Genomic DNA, 22647 nt, shown 5'->3' with positions numbered 1-22647 from the left:
CTTTATTTGATAAATGCATATAGAATATAATGTGATATATATGAAACATGATATCATATTTTGCATTAAGCATTGATTTGTTAAGACATCATACTACAAATTAATTATCAGGAAATGGAATAGTTTCTGACGGAAATGAGATTGTGCGTATATATAGTTCTTTGTCATGTTTATTTTCCTCTGGCACGCAAGCACTTGAGTTCCGTAAATGTATTACCTCAAATTGGACGACAATTACTTGTAACATCATTGCGCGATTGCGCTCGACTCAAATGCAGCATAATAGCTTGTAAAGGCTAGTAGCAGAATTGAGCAGAAATTATGGTTGCCATGGAGATAATATATTCGGTACTCAGTCATGTAGACAACATGACTGTGCTTTGAGGCTGTTGTGACAAATCTCTCAGTCTAGAGACGAAACCAGATAAATTCGATAACAGCTAGTTTATTTTGAAAGCTTCTCACAGCATCCATCTTGAATTATGAATTGTTAGATGACTGCATAGCTCCTAACAATGACTTGAAAAAAAAAGAAAAAAAAATTCAATGCATCACAGACAACTTTAGGTCTGTTTTGCTAGTGTTTGCTGTTATAAATCCAGTAGAAGTAACCCCCACCCCCCCCACTTGCCACTTTATATCCTCCTCATTAATAAATATCAATTACTGTCACCGTGCGTCGGGGCAATTCCGTTTGACAGTCAGATAAAATGTTTATAGTTATTTTGTCACTAAGACCACACTTTTCCCTAATGTACAGAAATGTCGGAGGCAATTCGTGTCCTTTGCTACGAATGGCTTTCATTTGTTTACTGATTGTATAAACAAAGAGAGCACTTTTTCTGACAAGGTGTATCTTTCTCTTACGGGGCGTCGTTGTCTTCGCTCGGATTTATCTCTTCTGGTGAATCCAGCAGTAAGAAGGATACTCGCTTGATGAAGCAACCATTTCTGAAGAAAAAAAATTATGAAATATAGAAACAGGAAAAACTCTCCTGTTCTTCATGTCGCACACTTACCAAAAGTTTATTGCTAATGTCAACGTTTTTTCCTTTTAAAATTTTCCGTAAGAAATCACTGCAACGAAGCAATTGCAATACTACACCCCCCTATCGGACCACTCCAATTCTTTGACATATCCACAAAATTATTGGGCTGTGTGGGAGCTATTTAGTTGTCTTATGGATGTTGTTTGGCATGGAAGGAATCCTGGTGGGCATTTATTTACTTTGGCTGAGCAAGTGGAATGGGGAATCTGAAAATCTGTACTTTTCTTTCCTAATTAATTCTCCCCCCCCCCTTACTTAGCAATACCATTACTTTTTATTTTCAACTATAATCCAAACATATTCTGCATCTGGCAGTGAAGTTTAGGACCTCTTAAGTCTAAACTGACAGTCCATACAATTGAGCCTTCTACATTAATACTACCTGTCATGCAGCTACAAATGACCTCGTTAGTGAGACACATTCTAAGTATCATTTTTGGAAAATTTCTGTTATTATTGTGTTAACTAGACAGGAAATAGTCATGGATAATACCTTGAAAGGACCCTCAGAGATTTTGTTTATGTATGATGCGTTTGACAGTCCCATAGCTTCAGTGATATTATTTAACCAATCACTTGAACACATGAAGGACACAACGTCGTGAAGAGGCGTGGAGTGTTTCCGAGTGTACATGCTTAAGCAATTCAAATTTCAGAAGTGACATTTCTGTATTTTTTTTTATCATTTTTCCCCTCTTTACTGTTTAACCTTCTAAGTTCCATCCTCAAACAGTATCAGATGTCGTTTTTTTTTTTTAGAATACTCAGTGTTTCCAAAACAGTATAACATTTCATCATGTTCCTGAGATGTGAGTAAATAATAAAAAACAAAGAAAATTAGCCCTGGAAAAAAAAAACAGAATAAATTTCAGAATCTCTGAAGAGAAAAAAGAACCAAACTGTGTCCATCTGAGGTGGACGGCCGTTATTAACGTGGAAGAAATTGTGAGAAAATATTTGCTATTGCCGCTTTGGAAAACCAGAAGAAGTATGGTGGTTTGAGATGAGGGGTTCGCATATTAGAAATCGATATCTATGGGTATGAAAGGCCAGAAGATTCTGCAATTTAGTCAAAGGAATTTATCAAATTATAAATTTGGGATATAATTGTCATTGACAGGTCCTGCTCGGTACTAGTGGAATCTTAATTCTTTTCAAAAAGTGGATTTTCTTTCTACTAACTATAAGTTTGATGAAACAACTGGTAACTTTTATATACTAGAATTAACAGTTTATTTACTTAACGAATCTCTGTGCAAACTACATTTCCCTGATCTTTTCTGTATTAATGTTGTGTCGATATGTTCTTAAAGTCGGTTCCACTAATATGCATGCAACAAATTGTTTGAGCTGCAGTTGAAACAAAAAAATTCATCAAAAGTTCAAGGTGCAAAAATTAGAGCGGAAGTGATATTGATAATTTTTTACTTTTCCATAAATCAGGAAAATGCAGCCGTCATAATTGCAACGTGATATCAAAGGTGATTTGTCTTTGGAGAACGGATACACGTTAGGTATTTAAATGGAAGCTAGAGCTTCTTCAACACCTGCTGACGTCCCCGACTGTAACGTTATCCGGGCGTTTACAAAACCCCAGCAGTCAGATCTGACAAGTTTGCGCGTGGAAATCCTACTCTTGGATATATCCCTGCTGCTATTATCTGTGTTTCTCATCTGATGGGATACATCTGCGGAATATAAATTTCCGAATGCATATCTTTTTTTCTTTCTTGTTCCTTTTGATGGAAAGTTGAGCATTAGCAATGGAATCGGGAAGACGTCTTACTTTAGGAATGAGATGAATGTAACCTAGTCGGTCGGAACGACCCTCACTCCAATTTTGTGGAGGAAGGTTTAGGATAAAAAATAGAGTAGGAAATCTGTATTGTTCATTGGAAAGTCAATTCTAAGAGAGATAATGGATTCTGTCTCCGGCAATGACAGATAACATCATCATTGTAAAAGGAAATGTAGATGTTATCATCAAACGTGCCGGGTGAAGTCTTCTCAAGTACTAGTAATCATTCCTAGAAAGTACCGAGTTGTTTATGTCCCAATTGACTCATCACTGCATTTATCTGCTCTCGATGTGGGGTTTCGCTCAATTTATTAGTAAACATTGTGATAATTCAATCGTCCACTAAAAAAGAAGTGCGAATTTTGAGCATTGATAAGTAAAGATGAACGAAACATTCCAGTTGCCCATACTGTATGAAGTAGTCCTAATGTAAGTTTTTTTTAATGTAATATTTTACATGAAGACATACTGTACATAATTGTAGAGGCATAAAGAATTCTGTAAGAATGGAACAGTCCAAGTGATTGATGGATGTGACAATGATGATGAGAATGGTATTCCTATCTTATAAATGGTATAATCTCAAGTAATGCTAGGACCTATATGGGATCGATAGCTAAAGATACCTGTTTGATAGTGGAATGTCCTGAACGTCATAAAGACATACATGTTTATTGTATAATGCCTCAGAGTTCATTGATGTTTCAACCTTTATCTAGAACTTTCTTTTTAAAGCCCCAAAAAATTGTGTGTACAGTTTCTTTTTCTTCTTCAGCGTATACAATGAATCTTCTGTGTTTCACGGTCAAATAATTGTGTCGAGAAGTAAGTGTAGCTTGGGGGACAGGAACACTTTTTTTTAGAGGTACGGTGGTGTGTAACAATTTGTAAATTTAAGTCGGTGCAAGAGCCGACTCTTTAAAAAGAAAAGACAATTAGGACGTGAAGACATCTTCAAGAATGGAAAGACAACATAGGTTGGGAGTGACTTCCCACAAGCACTTCCTGTTAATTCCTCTCTCTCTCGGTCTCCTACAGTGAACTTCCTGTGAACGTAAACTCCTAGATATGCCAGAGACTGTGTTAGCTCCCCCACTGTGACACTGTGGCACAGTTACAGTCGAGTTAGAATCACTTAGTCATTTTAGGATTATGGGCGGCATATTGTAAAAGTTCATATTGCTACGGTAATTGCTGATGTAGAGAAAAACGGCAACCTGCTGTGACTTAAAGCTGGTGATGAACTGTGATTGGTCTATTCATAGTGTATGACTACCTAGATGATTTTGCTGGATAACAAACCTGTGCAGAATCTTTATGGTTGTCTGGGGTTTTTTTTTGGGGGGGGGAAAGGGATAATGTTTTTTAGTAGATGGCTTGCAATGTTGGAATTATTCTATGTGGAAAAAGATCAGTAGATTATAAATGCCAACATGTTTTTGGTAGATTTTTGATAAAATTTTTGTACTATTCTATTATTGAAGTCCATCAAGATGTGTTTGGCAAGTCACAACACGACTATTTCATCCACATTTATTAATTAACGAAATTGACTTAATTCCCAAAAGATATTTTGGATTTGTTTTGTGCGTGCAATTATGTGAGAAAAACTTACACTCATTTATTTGGTGTCTCTTGATTTGGTAGAAGTTGCATAAAATGAAGCATCTGATTTTTTTTTTGTTCTGTCTTATAAGACAAGAAAAAAAGTTATATACAAAGTTTGAGAGGAAAGGTTGACACAACTCTGAGTAGTAAGTATGTGCACTTTAAAGAATTTGTTCAGATGTGGTGCACATGTCTAATAATTTAAATGTATGTGTGACTGTCTGTCTGTTTCTGTTGTTAAGAATGATTTTCATCTTACAAGGAGATCAAGGTTTCTCGACTCCCTCCTCTATCTTCTTTCACAAGGCAGTACATGATGGGGAAGTTTGAACTGTATTGACACACTGAAAAACGTCAAACAAATTTAGTTATAAAATTTATAAGATGTTAAATCAACACCGTCACATTAGAGATTGTATTGCTGGGAGACTCCAGTTTTCTTGTTCTCTCTCTTTCTCTTGCTCCTCTGTTTCCTTCTGGGTATGTGTGTCATCATCATCTTTCACACTGTTTGCCCACTTCGCTCGGAGATGTTTGCAGACAGTTCGTTAAAACGTAGTTATTTAGTGCTCTCTACATCTCCCCTCGACCTAAAAACAATAGCCAAATCAAAAGGGAAGGGCCTCAATCTGTTTGTAAGATCCACTGTGTAACAGAATGTGCTTGAAGGGCTGTTTGCTTTCGTAATGTAATTGGTGGATCAGATGCGGTTTGATTGTTAGACGTGGATAAAACTGTAGACGTGGATAAAACTGAAATTGGGTCGTGAATTCTCGGGATCGTTTTTGTGAGGCTGTTTTTCTGTTTTGTTTTCTTTTGTAGAAGAAAGACAAATAATTGTTGACTATATTATTATGGCTGCCATAGACAGTTAACCCTCTCATTGTCTACAGTTTTTTTTCTGGGTCAAGAGAGCAGTATAAAAAGAAAACAAAGGAAATGAAGTTTGACCATTAGTGTCCATTCCGTTATTCCTAGCACATTTGGGGGTCCCTTTCAGTAAAATAGCTAGTTGCTTTTTATTAATTTTTTTAATTCTTTTTTTTAATAAGTGAACATATTCCAGTAGAATTATTAACAGATGCACTGTAGTCCAGATGAACTTTTTAGTCCTTGTATGCAAATAAAGGTGAGGTAAATCTGCCAAGTCAATTTGGTACCACAAAGCTAAATGTTCATTTTTGTTTTAAAAAAAAAAATTAGCAAGATTAATGACGGTTTTTATTCAAGAGCAGCTATTAGATGGTTAGAGAAAAATCACTGCAAACACAATTGGATGGTTCAATTGAATGAGAAAAACATCTTCAATTCTTCAAAAATACTTTTGTTCTACACATGGTACAAGTTTGCTGATGGCCTATGAAATCTCTCATCTAAACTTAAACTTTTCTCTCTTAATGGAGTATTCTTCCCTCTGTCACGGACCCTGGATGAGATAACTATCAGTGGTACCTCTCTCTGTACCTCTCTCACCTGGAGCCAGTCAGATGATAATAAGAGATAAATTGAGCTTTTTTTTCTTTTCCTTTTGCCTCCTTTTGGCAGGATGTCACCTTGAAGAGGATAAACAAAGATGACAAGCTCGGACTGACATTATGCTATGGCGGTGAAGACGGGGACGGGGGCATCTTCATTAGTGAGGTAAGTCGGGAATTTCTCCGCTTTTAACACCATTCAAAGTTTTTGCCGCAAACGGAGGAATATTGTGTTTTACGGAGGAGGTCGGTCTGATGTCACCTACACGGATGTTTTTGTCAAGTTTGTTATGTGATTATACTTGGATGGTGAGCTACAGTAACTAAAATTATCCCATGAATTGGACCCTCATTCAAAGCCATTCTTAGGTCTGATTTTACTTTTGTCTTTTCTAATTCTCATACTTTCCCTGTTTAACATATTTTACATTGTTACCATGGGAAGTATACACTGACCATTTGGCAAAAAGATGCATTTATGGCACAAATAGGTCAATAGGAATTAAAGACTGAAGCCTAGTTACATGAACTAGCTTGCACGGGTCTTCTATGACCACAGCATGAGGTTTATACTCGGTATAGTGATAAAACAGCCTTTGTAACCAGTCCTGGCTGTGGTCTCCGAAATAAACCACTGATATAGCTCTGGTTGCCTTTGAAAACCTGATATGGAAAAGATCTAATATGTAATTACATGGAGACGATATAACTAATATAACTAATATAATGAAGTCCTCTCTTGTTATAGTCCTAAGTAAGCATGCTATATAAAAAAAAACATGTTTGCCTCAAGCTACGCCAGTATTTCAGAAATTCTGCAACTCATTAGAACAAAGAATCGGGTTACTGCAATCAGGAGAATGTTTTCTGGGTGTGTAGACGGATCGTATACCCTATTTGTTTTACTTACCCCAAGGGTAAACAGGGCCCCTGATTTTAAATCTAGCAATATCTGTTCTGGTTTCTTGTTAAGAAGGAAACGTGTTTACTCTCCACTTCTGCACTATCCCGTCCCCCCTATAAATGGGAGTGATCGATTTTGATAACCATGATAATATATGAGGGATGTATTCCCCGATGGTTTGGAAGAATTAGATTATTTCAAACCTTTATGCAAGACTTTATCTTCAAAGAGTTGGAGATTTTGGGAATGAAAGATCACTGCTCTACTCTAGCAACAGATTAAAACAAATTTTGTCTTCATTTTCTTCGCTTAAAAGTATCAAATAGGTTAACTGAGCTCAGGAATACCTCTTCCGCTTCTGTAAATGAAAGACCCGAGGGAAAATTTGAGGGCACGAAGAGGTCTTTTATTTTTGAACTGTAGAAAAATATGCAAAATCTGTGAAAATGTAGAAATTATTCAACTCTCACAGGTCAGTCCCTTTTTTGCTTAGAACTGGTTTAAAGCTTAAATAAGTTAAACTGTAGTTAAGGTCAGATCTCTATTTATTACTGCTTGATGGAGTAATTGGGAATGGTCCATTATTAAACCATTACCATTGATTTATTTGAATACGTTAGAGGTTATATGTTGTTATATGTTGATCTTTTGGACTGAATCGCTGAACATACTTCAATAATATTACTACAGTACCACATTTGAGGGAAAATACTTCGATTGTGCAATGTGTTCCGCAGGACACTCACAGCTGGTGTACCTACTGGGCACTGGCCTGAATTTATTGTGAAATGGAATGTATATATGGCTTAACAGCAGTCCAGAAATGATGCCAGACCGAGCCCTGTCATGGTCGGTGTAATAGAGAAGACTTCACAGTGGTCAGAGCTATGATACTTTTCACTATGCCATAGATAGTTCATTAGCATCACAAATTCAAGGTGTTTAATTGTGAATATTGAAAAGTGTCCGCGGCGTCGGTGCATTCAATGCAAAACGACTTTCGTGCGAATGTTTACTCGATCAAGCATCATCTTAATAAATGGTTGGTTTGGTTAAGTAGCTGAATATCGGTGACCAGTTGCACAATATAGCTGCTTCAAGTAGTCATTGCTCCGACAACAGTCGTAGAGCTGTATGGACCTTGGCATATATACGTCAGTGGTCATTGAACTTCCAAAGACGACGTTCCCCTCCGTCTTGGTGCGTTGGTTCGATTGCTTACCGCCATGTCCTCTAATGTAATTAGCGTGATTTTGTCTCCTAGCGGTTCATAGGACATCACATGACAAGTGCGGTTTCCCTTTTCTGAGTCCTTCTGTAGCTTCTAGGGTCTTAGAAATAACAAAAGGCTGGTAAAAGGAAATAAATAAGAAAAGAACAGGAAAAAGATATATATATATTCGACAAATTGTTGCTTTTGATGTCAGGCGTATGCTGGTAACCAAATTATTGTTGGGTAGAACTTTTAATTTGAGGCACTGAAAGAGAAATATTCTAGCTTCTCTAATTATCTGCCAAATTCAAGGTCTGTTCGGGTCTCAAAGTTGGCTTGGTTTGCAAGCTTAATTTTTCTTTTTGACTCGTTGAAATGATATAAAACCAGAGGACAACTACGGTGAAAATTGCAGCTTTTCTGCAATATAATATGTATAGTATTCTTCCCATAGGCTGAAAAACAAAATGTGGAGGTAATTCGGAAACAAAAAAAATGATCAGAAGATGCTATATATTAGAAGTTGCTATAAAATTTGTCATTTGTCAGCAAATATGGGATTGGTGAGATTTTAAAACTAACACAGAAAAGCAGGGCATTATATGTTCAAATGCAATATGCAGATGAGTTGAAGGAAAACCTTAAACTGCATGATGGGATAGCCCTGAACCAGAGTAGTACAGTGCAGTACATCATTGTTCAGTTTACGGGGACCAGTTTGATATTACGGTTTTAGTTCTAGAGTTTTGTGATCGATTGATCTATATCCAGGAACACTGGGCGTCTAAAAATTTGAACTAATACTCTTCGTGTTGAGGTTTGTGAAAATTGCTCTGATTTTGAGACCAAGCTTCTGTCCAGAAAAGCTACTTCAATACCTGTTAAAGTTGTGCTTTGTCACTTACAAAAGTAAGAATCCAGAAAGAGCATCGAGATTGCTTTTATACTGGTAGAGAGATGTATCTTAATCATCTTCAATCAACTAAGAAAGATTGGTATGTCAGTAGAGATGAAGTCTCACACAAGACAGGGATAACAGAGATCCTCGTCTCATTTTAAGCTTTCCATATCCTACAAAACAATTTCCATGGTCTTATCCAATTTTATTTAATATAAATGTAGATCATACTTGGATGGTGAAAAGTTTGACTTCCTGGTCTCGCTGTTTGTTTTTTTCTATCTAGACTATTTTTTGTCTTTCTAGTATTCTTATTCGACTCCAAGGTTATGAAGATCAATCTGCAATCTTCACCTAAAAAGATTACAAATTTGACAGTGGCTGGATTTTCTTGTGTATCTTCTTTAAAGTTTAAGGAAGTTTGTGAGTCTTAGCTGCCGTCCTTGATGACCATCAAACCTGACATTTTGTGTTTATTCTCCGGGTTTTTTATTTTTTCTGCTGGGCCTTTACATGGTAATCCTAAATTTGGTTTGGTGTCCTCCAGTTTACTTCATTCCCTGTGGGCTGGTGTATTTAAATTCATCTCGATTTAAATAGTTTCGGACATGGACTTCTGTAGAGAACTAGTCGAGCTGCGATACCAAGCTGTAAATTATTCAAAGTATAATAATGTACCGTTGAAAATAGCAGAGTAACGCAAAGAACCTAAAAGACTGTACAAGGTTGGGAAGAATAAACAATATATATATTTCAAAACAATGTTTCACAGATTTTTAATGACTTTGTGTCTCCAAAAAATGTGTATCAAGGAAAACCTGTTATATGTGGAGCAAATTTGCTCTGATGTTGTGACTAAACTCTGGCTGTTGCAAGATATGTTGCAACCAAATTATCAGTAATTGGGACATAAATTCCAGTCACTAATTTTCAGGGACTATTTGAACATATCTGGGATCGTGGGAAGGAGGCAGGAAGTTCTGTAACAGACTATTTGTTACAATACTGCTAAAATATTTTTAAGTGCATTGAAGACCAATTATACAGGAAATCTTTTTTTTCAAAGCCAAGTAACCTTCTAGTAGACTGCAGTTGGGGAAACTTCCAACATTTTGTACATTTTGTCAGGTGTAGAAATTCAAACAGAGATGATTTTTGACCTTCTCAAGAAGCTTATCAACTGCCCCAAAGTGCTCTAGTGGTCTTAATTGCAGGTAGAAGATATTGTTGCTGGCTATATTATAAATGATTATATGTTAAGGACTATTCATAGATTAAACCATAGTGCATAATAGTTAATATAAGAAAATATGGATTTCTTTCTGGTTTTCTCTCTGACAGCTTAGGTCTCACTTTTTTGGTCGTCAGGTAGGAAAATATCAAAGAATCACCAATATGTACACTGCATGAGAGATGTGATGGTTTGCTAGAACTTCAATATTTACACTGTAGGAGAGAATGTAGGTTTGGTGAATAGAACAGTAATATAAGTATACTGTGCAGGAGAGATGTGTAGGTTTGGTGAATAGAACACCGATATATGTACACTGTAGGAGAGATGTGTAGGTTTGGTGAATAGAACACCAATATGTACACTGTAGGAGAGATGTGTAGGTTGGGTACATAGAACAATGGGCATCCAAGTACTGCAGTAACCTTAATATTTTAATTATTTAAATATTAAGAAATACAGTGATTAATATACTGATCACTGTGGGGAATTCTAGTTATTTACTATGAGAGTGAAAATGGTAACAAGAAATCACAGAATAAGAATTGTAAATAACTGACATCAACACCAAATATTAACAGTTCACATGTTACTCCCTTCATACTATAGTGGACAAGAGAAAAAGAGAAGGATCAATATAATTGCAGTATGCATAAAGTTCTATTGTAGACATGTACTGGGAAATACCCATGGGTTCATCGACCCAATGATCTCTTTAGAGTCCTTTGACACTTACTAAAACCTCTCTGTGACCTGAATTAACCTCTTTCTCTTTTTTTTTTTAATGTTTTATCACTAAAAACTCCTACCTACCGAGAAAAGGCTGTACCCGAAGAAGAAGAAAAGCAGGTTAATTCCTGGCCCTATTCCCCCAAAGACTTTTCCTTAAAGTCATCTTTTAGTCCCCATCTTCTGCAAGTGTCTGGTAGGAGATTTGCGGAATTTTGCTGCTTATTTTCAAGTTTTTTTTTTCACTCTTACCCCCTGGGGTAAAGAGAAAAAAAAAGAAAGGAAAAAAGCGGAAGGCTTTTTCCATCTACCGGGGGAAATGAAACAGTGGATATACTTAAAGATGGCTTGGGTAAAGCAGAGATGTGAAGCTTAATCTTGGGCTGTAATTCATTACTTGTGGAGGATTACTGCATCCTTTTCCCCCCAAGCAACCACTGTCAGCTTAATGGTGCAAATGTGTTTGTACTTGCATGGTCAGTCATATTTTAAAGTAGTATAGAATAGTGTATCATTTTCGTTAAGACATGTCTTAAGGAAACAAAAAAGGCTTTGCCATACCATATCCTGTTTAGATTTGAGAGTTTTCAAATATATTGAAATTGATTTTGTCACATTACCCAGATGTGTTAGATAAATGACCATAATTTGTTACGTGAAGAGCTGTATGGTTAACAGTCTTCAGCAGGGGATACAGCTCTGTAATCATCATGACCACAGCTTTGATGTCTGGTAGATTGATAAGCTTAGAAACTGGTCAGGTCGACAAAAGTGTCAATTTGTATGTTTGGCTTTCATGCTCAAAAGTTGTGAGATTGAGAAACAGGATACACATGGTGTAGAGTGTGTAGCCAGTGCATGGAATGTACTTCTGGCTTCCTAATGCAATGACCCTTGAAGAATAATAGTCATATAAACATTCTTCATGCTCCCCCTACCTGCTCCCCCTCCCTGCCCCTTCCCTGCTCCCCTTCCCTGCTCCCCTTTCCTGCTCCCCCTTCCCTGCTTCCCCTTCCCTGTTCCCCCTTCCCTGATCCCCTTCCCTGCTCCCCTTTCCTGCTCACCCTTCCCTGCTCCCCTTCCCTGCTCCCCTTCCCTACTACCCCTTCCCTGCCCCCTTCCCTACTTCCCTTCCCTGCTCTCCCTTCCCTGCTCCCCCTTCCCTGCTCCCCCTTCCTTGCTCCACCTTCCCTGCTCCCCCTTTCCTATTCCCCCTTCCGTGATCACTCTACTTCCCCTTTCTCTTTGGAAATGGTACTCCTTATTTGATAAAATATCACATTTTGCATTCTTTTTCTTTGTCATCTAAACATATCCATACTTAAAAAAAAGTGGCTTTTAATACAAGAACTTAATTGATTTTAACAAGGGGTCAATACTCCAAACATTTGACATGTTTCACAGCACTTTGAGTCCAATGATGCACCATTATGATGAATGATTCTCTTCCGAGCTTAGAATTAGAAGCAGGTGCTTTTAGAAAGTTGCAGGTGACATTTTGACTGCCATGTTAATTTTTAGCCCTTTGGTGTAAAAATGAAGAAAAATAATTACTTTAATGTTATTTTGGGATCTAATGTGAAGTATCAAAGAGGAAAGAAAAGAGGATAAAGGTGGAATAATGTAAGCTGCTTTTCATGACGGCTATGGTGTTTATCTCCAAAGATCCAATTACAAATCAGCTCAGCAGATAAGAGATATTTTTTGTCCCCATATGTGGTCGTGCAGGTTATCTATACTTTCATCTCACCTGAGTCACACCTGAGATAAATATGTAAATAAATAGAGAATATTTCTACAGGCAGAATTTGGATTTTTTTTGGAGAACTAAGGCATATTTGGGTCAGACAACGAACTTTGATCTCACCCTGCAGGCTATTAAGTCTTTTCTGTTCATTGTTCTTGGGTGTATAGCTACAGGAAGGAAGAGTAAAAGAGAAGGGAGGTGTTTGTCCAGGACCTTGTCGAACCCTTTTATTTTTTAGAGTTGACATGCTTGTAATCCTGACAGAGGTGTCCGGATTAGTGAAGTGAGATGTAATGGTATTATTGATATATTGAAATATGAGTAAAATCACATGTCCACACAGACACTATAGGCATTGTTTGGAAATAGAACACTTAATTGAATTGAACTGGTTTCTCTGTAAGCTTTGTATTGTGATGTATAGGAATGAGACCTCCCTCCCCCTCCCCCCCTTCTCATCTCTTACAGTGGTTGGCATTGAAATTCCAAGAAAGTTGTAATAGATGGAACTAATTGACTAAGCAATAGGTTTGACAAAGATTACATGATATGGCTTTATTATGCACACCTTATCTTGTCAACTTAACTAGTTAAATGAGTTTTTGAGAAAATACATAACAACCATTTTAGGCTCATGATCTATTAGAAGCAGCTGGGAAAGTACCTAGTCTAGCATATAGTACTTTAAGGCAGCACATCACAAGTACATTTATGTACACAAAAAGGAAAACACAAGACAGGGTACGTAGGTTCAAATTACACACATTTGAATACAAAGCAATTAAAATAGGTTAACAGCCTAATTGTTTTGAAACTCATGATGGATTAAGCGATTGTTTGTTTAGCTGAAGATTCTACGAAGGGTTATCAAAAGTTCTGAACAATGGACTAACGATAAAGCAATTAAAAGCATCTTCTGTGGAACTATTGAAGCTCATCAACACTTACACTCAAAAGGTTCTGCTTTGTATTGGATTATAATATATACAAGATAATAATAGCGACAATATATATATATTTAAGTCCCACCTGAAGACATGTGCATCCTCAAACTATGCTAATATATGTCTACTACATTCTACCCAACGTAATTACAGCGCTCTATTTATGACCGCATGCATCGTTAATGCATCCTCTTCTTTATACTTCTTCTGTTTTCCTCGCTAGTTAACATTTGTAGGTTTCAAGGCCAATTTCTGATCAGCAGACCTCGTAACTTTGTTATCTTCCTTGCAGCTGTGAAGCGAACTCAAGGTGTTAAATTCAATCTGTGCCTTTTCTTGGTCGGCGCTAGACCAGCAATCCCACGTACGATACTCCCGTAACGAGATATATAACGAATCCTCTCCGAGCTCTGACCACATACGTGATCCCCCCCAATGAAAAATAACTGTAATTAAAGTTTTGTTCCTGTATCCAAAACTATTTCAAATTGATCACTTATGGCCAGGTGTGAAAAGACTGTAGCCAGAAGCAATACGAATCCGGTGAACCTGAAAATGGGATAGCGCGCCACGCAGGCCCGGGGAACCTTCCATCACTTTGTCCCCAATCCCGTTACGACGACTGTATCGATTTTATTATGATTATTTTTTTTCGCCTCCTTCCTCCCTTCTTATACGGACGACAGTGGGTCTTTTTTTTACGCATCGCAGGTTGAATAATTGGGAAATTATCAAAAAGATAGGACGGGAGTGCTAAACAAGTCGGTTGGGTTGGAATTGGAGCATGAATGCTTGCAACCATGCTTATACTAATTGAGACGAAATGCAGCTCAGCTTGGTGATGTATGGGTAGTAATCGTTACCCGAGTTCTTGCATACAGAGAGGTTTCTTCTTCCCTTTGAAGTGGATACTTATTTTTTCCCCATTTTTTTGTAGTTTTTTTTTGTTTTTCTCCATTGGCCCTCACTTTGTTGTTCTGCTCGAGGAGCGAAAAGTCATCTGTTACTGTTATAATCATAAACGATCAATTCTTTGGGGAATTTCCCAGATTCTTGAAAGGAAACTTGTGGAAAGCAAACTTATACTTTTTATCTCCATTGACTAGGAATTAATATGTGTTCAGTTTGTTTACAGTTAGTTGTGTCTTTATTTTATTATATGGCTAAATAGACTGTAAAATTGATAGCATTTATTACTAAATTATTCATAAATTTAATATGTATAAACTATAATGTCTGTAAATGGCTGCATCTCATTACAAGGATACTCAATGAGGTATCTTGTAGTCGGGTAAAAAAAAACCCGAAGTAAACATGAGTGAGATAGACTATAACTTTGGAGAAATAACTCAACCATAGTTTTCTTTTTGAAAACATAGCCTTCTCATATAATTAACCAAGAAATTTTACTCTTTTTGTCTCGCAGATTGAATCCGCTAGTATAGCTGCCGAAGATGACAGGTTACGAGAAGGGGATCAAATCCTGCAGGTAATTATTGAAAACATTGATGAAACAAGAAAACATTTAATAATCTATAAATATGTAATATTGTCAGAATTACAATTGATGACAGGGTTATCTGAAGGGGATCAAATCCTGCAGGTAATTATTGAACACAATGAGGAAACAAGAAACAAGAAAATATTTAATGATCTAAAAATGTGCTCATCTCAGCCTGCTGTTGTAGTATTGCCAGAATTACAAGATGGCACCCCAAAATTTGCACATAAGGATATATTAACATAATAATTTGATGTGTGAATTTTCTTTGTGTTGGTAAGATTGGTTAGTTGGTTGGTAGCCATGTTAAGTCCATCCTTTTCATTTAAGTACATTGCTGCAATTGTGCAATCAATTCCTACATTGTTTGTCTGAACAAGAGTTATGTTTCAGAGTGGCTTTTTAACAAGTATCTTCCTTAATATTACACTCACCCTCAAGCCCTTATCATCTCCTCTGCAACCCTGTCTCTGAAGTTTGCGTAGCTGTCCTGGATAGTTTAATTTTGTCAAGTAATCCACTCGGATGGTTGTACTGCCACCTAATGGTGAAATGCATCCTCATCCTGTTGTTTTTGCTTCTTCCTATCTTTGATACAAAGTTGTCCTGCAATTTGAATTATTACATCTGGTAAAATATGAAATGGTAATTTAGGAGCCCTGGAGAACATCTGATAACTGTGCAATTATTGCATAAACTTTATATATACTCCGTACACATATTAGTCCCTAGCGGCTCGTTCCATTTACGGAGCATCTGTCAACAAGAGATGTCCGTAATAGAATTTTGAGATGTATTAAGGGTACAAATTCTAATGCAATTGTGATGTTGAAGCTAGACATAAGAAATTAGATTGTTTTTTCCGATGGCTAGCATGTCATAATCACTTCTCATTAAATCTCTATATAGCAACCATGTAATATTTTTGAAATATCACGTATGAATAAAACCAGTAGTCATTAGGGCTCATTTGCAATGTTGATAGAACAAAAAATGCCAAAAGTTTGATGGAAGGGGTTCATACATTGCTGATATTAACAACTTTTACAACATTCAATTTTGATGAAATGTAGTCAGTCTCTGAACAAAATTTGATGAGAAAAGTTTGAGGAAGTATTAAACCAAAGTTTGAAAAGCTGCAAAACTCATTGTTTTAACATTTACATAGTTTGATCAGCTTGTCATTAACTTAGCTGTTCAAGATTATTTCTGAAATTGTAGTTTGCATCAAAGCAGTATCTCTCGACTGTCACACACGATGCCGCAAAAGATGCCCGCTCGGCAGCCACTCGTCGGACAGCCGCACGATCTGAGCATGCAGACCACTTATAATGACATTATTGCAAGGATAAACTCGGTACATCGACATAAGACTCGGGATGACAAATTGATTGCAGATATGCTAAAGATAGCAAGTTTAAGAAAGAGCTTAGAGACAATTCCCGCGGGAAATGATCGGTATACGATGATGACACGACCAGAAACATAACAGCCAAGAAAAGAAGTAGGCTAAGAAGTAAGAACATAATGGATGGACGTAAACAGTTGGAGCTTGGATAAATGAGCTACGGAGTCATGGACATGTCTTCACCGTCCTTTCCGAAGTAAATTGGGGAAGTACGTCAAGTGTCTCTCTGGGAGAGACATTCGAGATAGACAGTCTATCAGAGGGAGATTACGTCTAACCCAGTTATCCAATAAGATTGATGCGCTCATCAACTTTATAAATAGTCGCCAGATAATCGCCGAGAACCATCTGTCATGCTATCATTCTAACTATAGACTGGTAAAGGGTCGATTATTCTGGGATCGGCCGATAAGCAATTTTCAAAGCCTTATTACTTCGAATACAGTTAGCATCAGTTACATAACAATCGACTACACGTCGTGCATATCACAAGGTTGTGAGAGAAAAATCGTTCAGACTTTTTGAGTTCTCCTTCATCTACGAGCTTAATATATAAATGTAGCCACAAATATATGGTGGATATTCATGGTGTCAAAGAACAATAAAGGTATACAAATTAGAAATTCAGTCGTTTATTTCATCCTTCGGAAGCAATACTAAATTTTAGATGCTCTAGTAACTATGTCTAACGATAAATCTTGCAAGTTCCTAGACTACAACCAATGGTACTTAAATAATTACCGAATCTATTTATTACATGAGAAACTTTGATCGAATGACAGAGAGGGCAAGCAAAAAGGCCATAACGGGTATCTTTTGCATTTCGTAGGTTTCTTTTTTCAGGGCACGGTGGCATTGTTGTGAAGAAAAAAATGCCGCCGATGGCAAAGCCCACCATTTTTATCAGAGTTGTGGGCTGTGGTAGTTTATAACAAGATTAAAAAGAAAGAGAAGTGGTTTCAGAATATGTTGGGAAAAACCTGAAATCCCTCTGAAGGGGTAGAAGACATGTCTGCTACCACAGTGAGTTGGTTGCCAACAGGCTTGAGTCATCTGCTGGTTTCTTACTCTTCATGGAAGTCCAAGCTGAGATTATATATCCATTAGTCTCGATGCCACATTTGCAGGGGGATTGAAAACCAAACAGTTTGACGAGCTTATTGATTCCGGCTCAAAATACGTCAGTTTGTACAATTTTGTGAAACTTGACCCATCTAGGTTAGATAGCAGTATCATAGCTTTTACTGTTGGGATAAGGTTGTCGGTTTTCATTACCCTACTTCCTTGGGTTCAGCGATGGAATAGTGTAGCGCGGTCTCAGAAATGGGGGAAATCCGAGTAATATAGACGACAGAATCCCATTGGTGGATGAATATCGGGAGAAATGTACCTAATGGTTGCCAGTTAGAAGACTTACTTAGCAAGGCCTAATTTTGAGGCAAGAACTTAAATTGACGCAATGGGGGATTTAGGACGATGAATCGATTAGGTTTTTCACGGCATCTTGCACCTGTGTGATTTTCGCTTGTCAGACTTGTCATCGAGGCATTTTGCCAGTCGGTAACACTATCAGAATATTTCATCATTTTTCACAGGGCAAAGTGGAAGTGCCACTCAAAGAGGGAGCAAAATAAAGAGGGTGGTGTTGGGGGGGGGGGAGGGGGGATGGAAATTGAGAATGAGGCTCAACTGCCTACATCAATTTTACACAGATCTTAGAATTGAATGATTGTTTAAACCTTATAAAAAACCTGTTTGCATTTGAGGACTTCACAGGATGATTTTATGCATTTAATTCTGTGATGTTCAAAGCAGTGTTTGTACAGGCCTTTCAATTGATGGAGGAAAATTGTGTATTCCTGTAATGGTACTAATCTCTTGACATTATTTTCAACAGATCAATGGTGAAGACGTGGAAAACAGGGAACAAGCTTTGAAGTTATTTTCTGAACAGAGAGACAGCCTTGCCTTGTTAGTGTGCAGACCTCAGTACCAGGTAAGAATGACAGATTGTTTGGTGTGGGATAGACAAAGTGTGTTAACATGGAAACAGCGTGGGAGTCCAAGAAGCACTGTAATATATGCAAGGTGAGGACGGATGTTGGCGAAGAAATAGAGGAGATTTGATTTGGCAATAAGCTTGGAAGAATGGCTTGGTAAAATGGAGTGGGGAGAGAGGGGGGGGGGGAAGAGGCGCAACTCGGTAATTCATGAATCCAAAACGTTATTGGTTAGTTATGACACTTTACGAATAGGTATAAAGAGGAACAGGGTTACATAAAGGGTTATATACTTACGAGGTGAGGATGGGGGATGCCAGGATGCAACATTTTGGGCAGAATTTAGCAAGTAGCTTGGTGAACTTGAAGTAAATGGTAAAAGACCAAGAGGTGATTGAGTTTGAAAGGAATGGATTAATTTTCTCCAAGACATTCATATTTATTTAACAGAGGAGAGGATTGACTACAAAGGTATTGGGGAGGTATTGGAAAGGGCATGTTGAGTTGATGTGCTTGGAACAGCAGTCAGCTACAAAGTGTTCCAACATTGTTTTACTGTTAACTATCAAGTGATATAGTAAATAATAAGGCACATTTCTTTGTAGACCTAAACTATTTCTGTACCTCGAGCCTTTACAAATTACTTACAATAACAACTGGCTACAGGCATAATATACTCCTTAGCTTTCATTTGTTAGAAAAAATGAATAAAATCAGCAGATAACTTGCCATCATGCAGTGAACCTCCTCCTTCACCTCCCTGACGCCAGAACCTTGTCATTTATTCCATTCCGATTCTGTTCCGAGTCAATAAAAGGCTTTGAGAGTAATCATCCCCTTATGATATATACCGCAAACTTACAACATTGGAATTTTAAATTGACGATAAATGGATAGCGAAGGTCAAGGCAGCGGGTTCTCTCCGATATTTACATCAAATATATCTTAAAATATACGACAAGCAACAAGTTCTTTGCTGCCTGACGCTCGGAGGAGCATCGAAATCTGACACAGTGCGATAACCTTTGATTTAAGCTATCAAAGAGGGTAATGGCCTTCCCTCAACGACAGAAATTTGATATCGCAGTTTGTAGTAAAATGACTATATCTAAACGAAGCAATTTGCATTAATTTTCTGGCAGAATTAACTTCTGTTTGGCCGTCTCCATTATGATGTGATAATTTGTCGTAAATTTTTGTTTTTAAACGATGATCGAAAGAATTATGTAAGCCTCACAGAGATGGGAGTGTAGGAGTGACTTAAGTTAAAAAGGATCAATTTCACTGGGTATTAGTTGAGTGTCATCCATTAGAAGCTATAAGCTGCCAGTTGCACTCTATTCTTAATTCCACTTGTGAATTTTAAAAAAATGGAAAAGGCCTATATACTCATCTTGGTAGTTAAAAGAGTGACTTTATGTCGTCTAATGGTCTTTGTACTTGAATACAGGGGGGGGGGGGGAGGGTTAGCTTGAAAAGGATTAATTGGAATATTCATGACAAACTTGTCCAAGAGGATTTTTGAAATTGTTGTTAAAATTCCAATGGTAATAATTTTTGGGATTTAATAGTTGGTTAAATTTGATTGGTCAAAATGGTTTACAGTGATATGAACTCATAAGTTGCATATTAAATTGTATTAAATTTCCCCTCAGGAAAGCAGATTCTACACTTGATCAATAATTATCAAAGGTTATCCTCTCAGTAGATGCAGTTAACAATTGTCATGGGTACTGTATGTATATTATGAGTAGAGGAGAGAAAGATACCTGGCAGAAAATCTTCCTCCTTCATGTGTTATCGTGTTCCCTCTAACAATTTGTCAACTTTTGTCGGATGCATACAAATCAAGTTACCCTTTGTACTTATAACACTGATCATCAGATCAAAAAACAAAACACAAACAAAACAAAACAAACATATGCATGGGGAAGCAGTGTACTTATGAAACTCGTAAGAGTATGAATGGTCTCACAATTAAGGACTTTTCACTTCCTTTTCACATGTTATTTTGTCTAAAATTGTATGAAACATTGGCATGTGGAAGGTACTGTAGTTTTATTTATGAAACTTGTAAGAATATGAATGGTCTCACAATTAAGGACTTTTCCCTTCCTTTTCACATATTTTTTTTGTCTAAAATTGTATGAAACAAATGTGGAAGGTACTGTAGTTTTGTTACAACCCTTAGCAGGCCAAAGTATATATGTGGGAGAAGCAGTTTAATTAACCTTTTTTCAGCTCATTTTGAACAGTTTACAAATTTGGAAGCTCATTTCAGATGGGAAAATGGCAGATTTCTCCTGGAAGGAAAGTCCACTTTACTTTTGCTGACTAGGGATGGAACCCACCCCCTTCCAGATGCTAAGTTTTCATTGCATTTAATGGCTCCGCCTTCATCCACTCGGACAATAGGCCATAGCCCTTGTTCAAATATGTAGCAACAGCGCAATCATTAAAGTTTTCAAAATATATTGGTTACTGATTCCCAGGGTTGTCCATGTTCTAATATACTGGCTATAGGAATGTCAGTACTTTCTTGCATGCAATTATACTGGCAACAGGTAATTATTTTTGATGGAGCAGTAAAAACTTTCCAACTGGGAGAGTTCTAAGCATCAGATATAAACAAGAAAGAAAAAGGGAAAAATGGAAGGGGGGGGGGGGGGGCAATTTCCCTAAATTTATGACCATTTATACCAGTCTATGTCAGTTAAGTGTGAGGAAGATAACAGCCAACTGTAGAAGTAGAAGTACCATAAGGAGCAGTCTTCCTCAGCTTGGTGGAATGATATTCCCTAGAGGTGGTTCTGTGGCAGACCACAAACAATTCCTTTTCGGTCATCAGGGAAAAGTCAAAGTCAGTAACCTCTCCCACAGATGCAAGGGTAAATTTGCCCCATAAAAGTAACCCTGTGCCTCCTGTCCGTTAAAGAGATATATACATAAAAATCATCTGTTTCTTCATCGTATGAAGTGAAGTTTATTCCACGGGCCTTCCTTCACTAGGAGACATCCAGAGGAAATGTTCTTGTTTGTGAAGGAAAGATGAGTCGGAAGTGTGTTCTTTCGTCAATGATAATTGTGCTTTCTATAGGATATATCCATACAATTAAGCCTTACAGTGCATGATGCATATATGCATGAAATATCAGTTGGAGTTCATTTGTAGTGCATCCAATTATCCACATCTTCCCTCAAAATTGTCCACAGGAAATGTTCTTGTTTGTGAAGGATATATGAGACAGAAATATGTTCTTTTGTTAATGAAAACAGGACATATTTCTTTCACTAGGATATATCTTTAATATTAAGACTAATTGTGATAATTAGCTGTTATCTTCCATCTCTTAATTTCTTACTTTGCTGTTCGAATTGTTGCTGAAATAGCTGGATAAAAAGCTAAATACGTTGAAGGTTACAGAGTCCCATTTGAGTTTCTTTTTTTTTTCTCATTGCTTGAAAGGAAACTTGGACTAGCTGAGTTAACTTAATAGTGTCCCTTCAGAAAAGTACCTGAAAATTGTATTACTGGCTATGTCCACCCATTCAATACTTTTGGGAATCATGACAATTTACATCCCTAGGTGTATACATGTAATTAAAAGCAAATTAAATCTAATGTAATATGATAAAATATCACCGAAACAATTCTTTTGCTCTGTAAATAGAGGGTTCAGTTCGGTTGCTTTTGCCATTCTTGAGGAACCATCATCAAAACCACTGTGCACTGTAGTTGAACTACAGTAAATAAGTTGGACAGCTTTTTTTGCCTTTCATATGTATATTACTTTAACTCTGACCATGACAATTGGCATTGACAACAACATCCTGATAAGTAGGATGTTTTTTGTCTGTTTTGAGGTCATTAACAATGGAATCCTATGTTTTATGATCAAAACTTTTACCCCTGTGGATTGTTCTTAGTGTCTGGCAATGGGCTTGAGGTTGAAGTTGACCTTGAAAATTCTTTTTTTCTGGCAAGTGGCTGAGCTCTGGGGACTTTCATACATATGCAAACCTTGAACTAGAGAGGATAGAAAAAAAAATGGCCACTTAAAACTCTTGCTTTTAAAGCCCTCCAGGCAATAGCTACAGTACTCTATATATATATACCCTGTGAAACAAGGATTCCTGAATAA

General features: G+C 37.2%; 1 protein-coding gene across 5 annotated transcripts in view; it reads left to right on the top strand.

The window, feature by feature from the left end:
• LOC139961695 (E3 ubiquitin-protein ligase PDZRN3-like) overlaps nt 1-22647 on the top strand; it is a 139594-nt gene that overhangs the window by 93820 nt on the left and 23127 nt on the right. For all 5 annotated transcript variants that reach the window (XM_071961098.1, XM_071961103.1, XM_071961099.1 and 2 more), the window contains 3 exons: nt 6001-6096; nt 15023-15085; nt 18403-18501. In XM_071961098.1, the coding sequence (XP_071817199.1) occupies nt 6001-6096; nt 15023-15085; nt 18403-18501 (258 nt within the window). The remainder of the gene's footprint in view (nt 1-6000; nt 6097-15022; nt 15086-18402; nt 18502-22647) is intronic.

The sequence above is a fragment of the Apostichopus japonicus genome, chromosome 20 (assembly GCF_037975245.1).
Source record: "Apostichopus japonicus isolate 1M-3 chromosome 20, ASM3797524v1, whole genome shotgun sequence".
Classification (NCBI taxonomy): domain Eukaryota; kingdom Metazoa; phylum Echinodermata; class Holothuroidea; order Aspidochirotida; family Stichopodidae; genus Apostichopus; species Apostichopus japonicus.
This window is presented reverse-complemented; position numbering and strand designations above follow the sequence as displayed.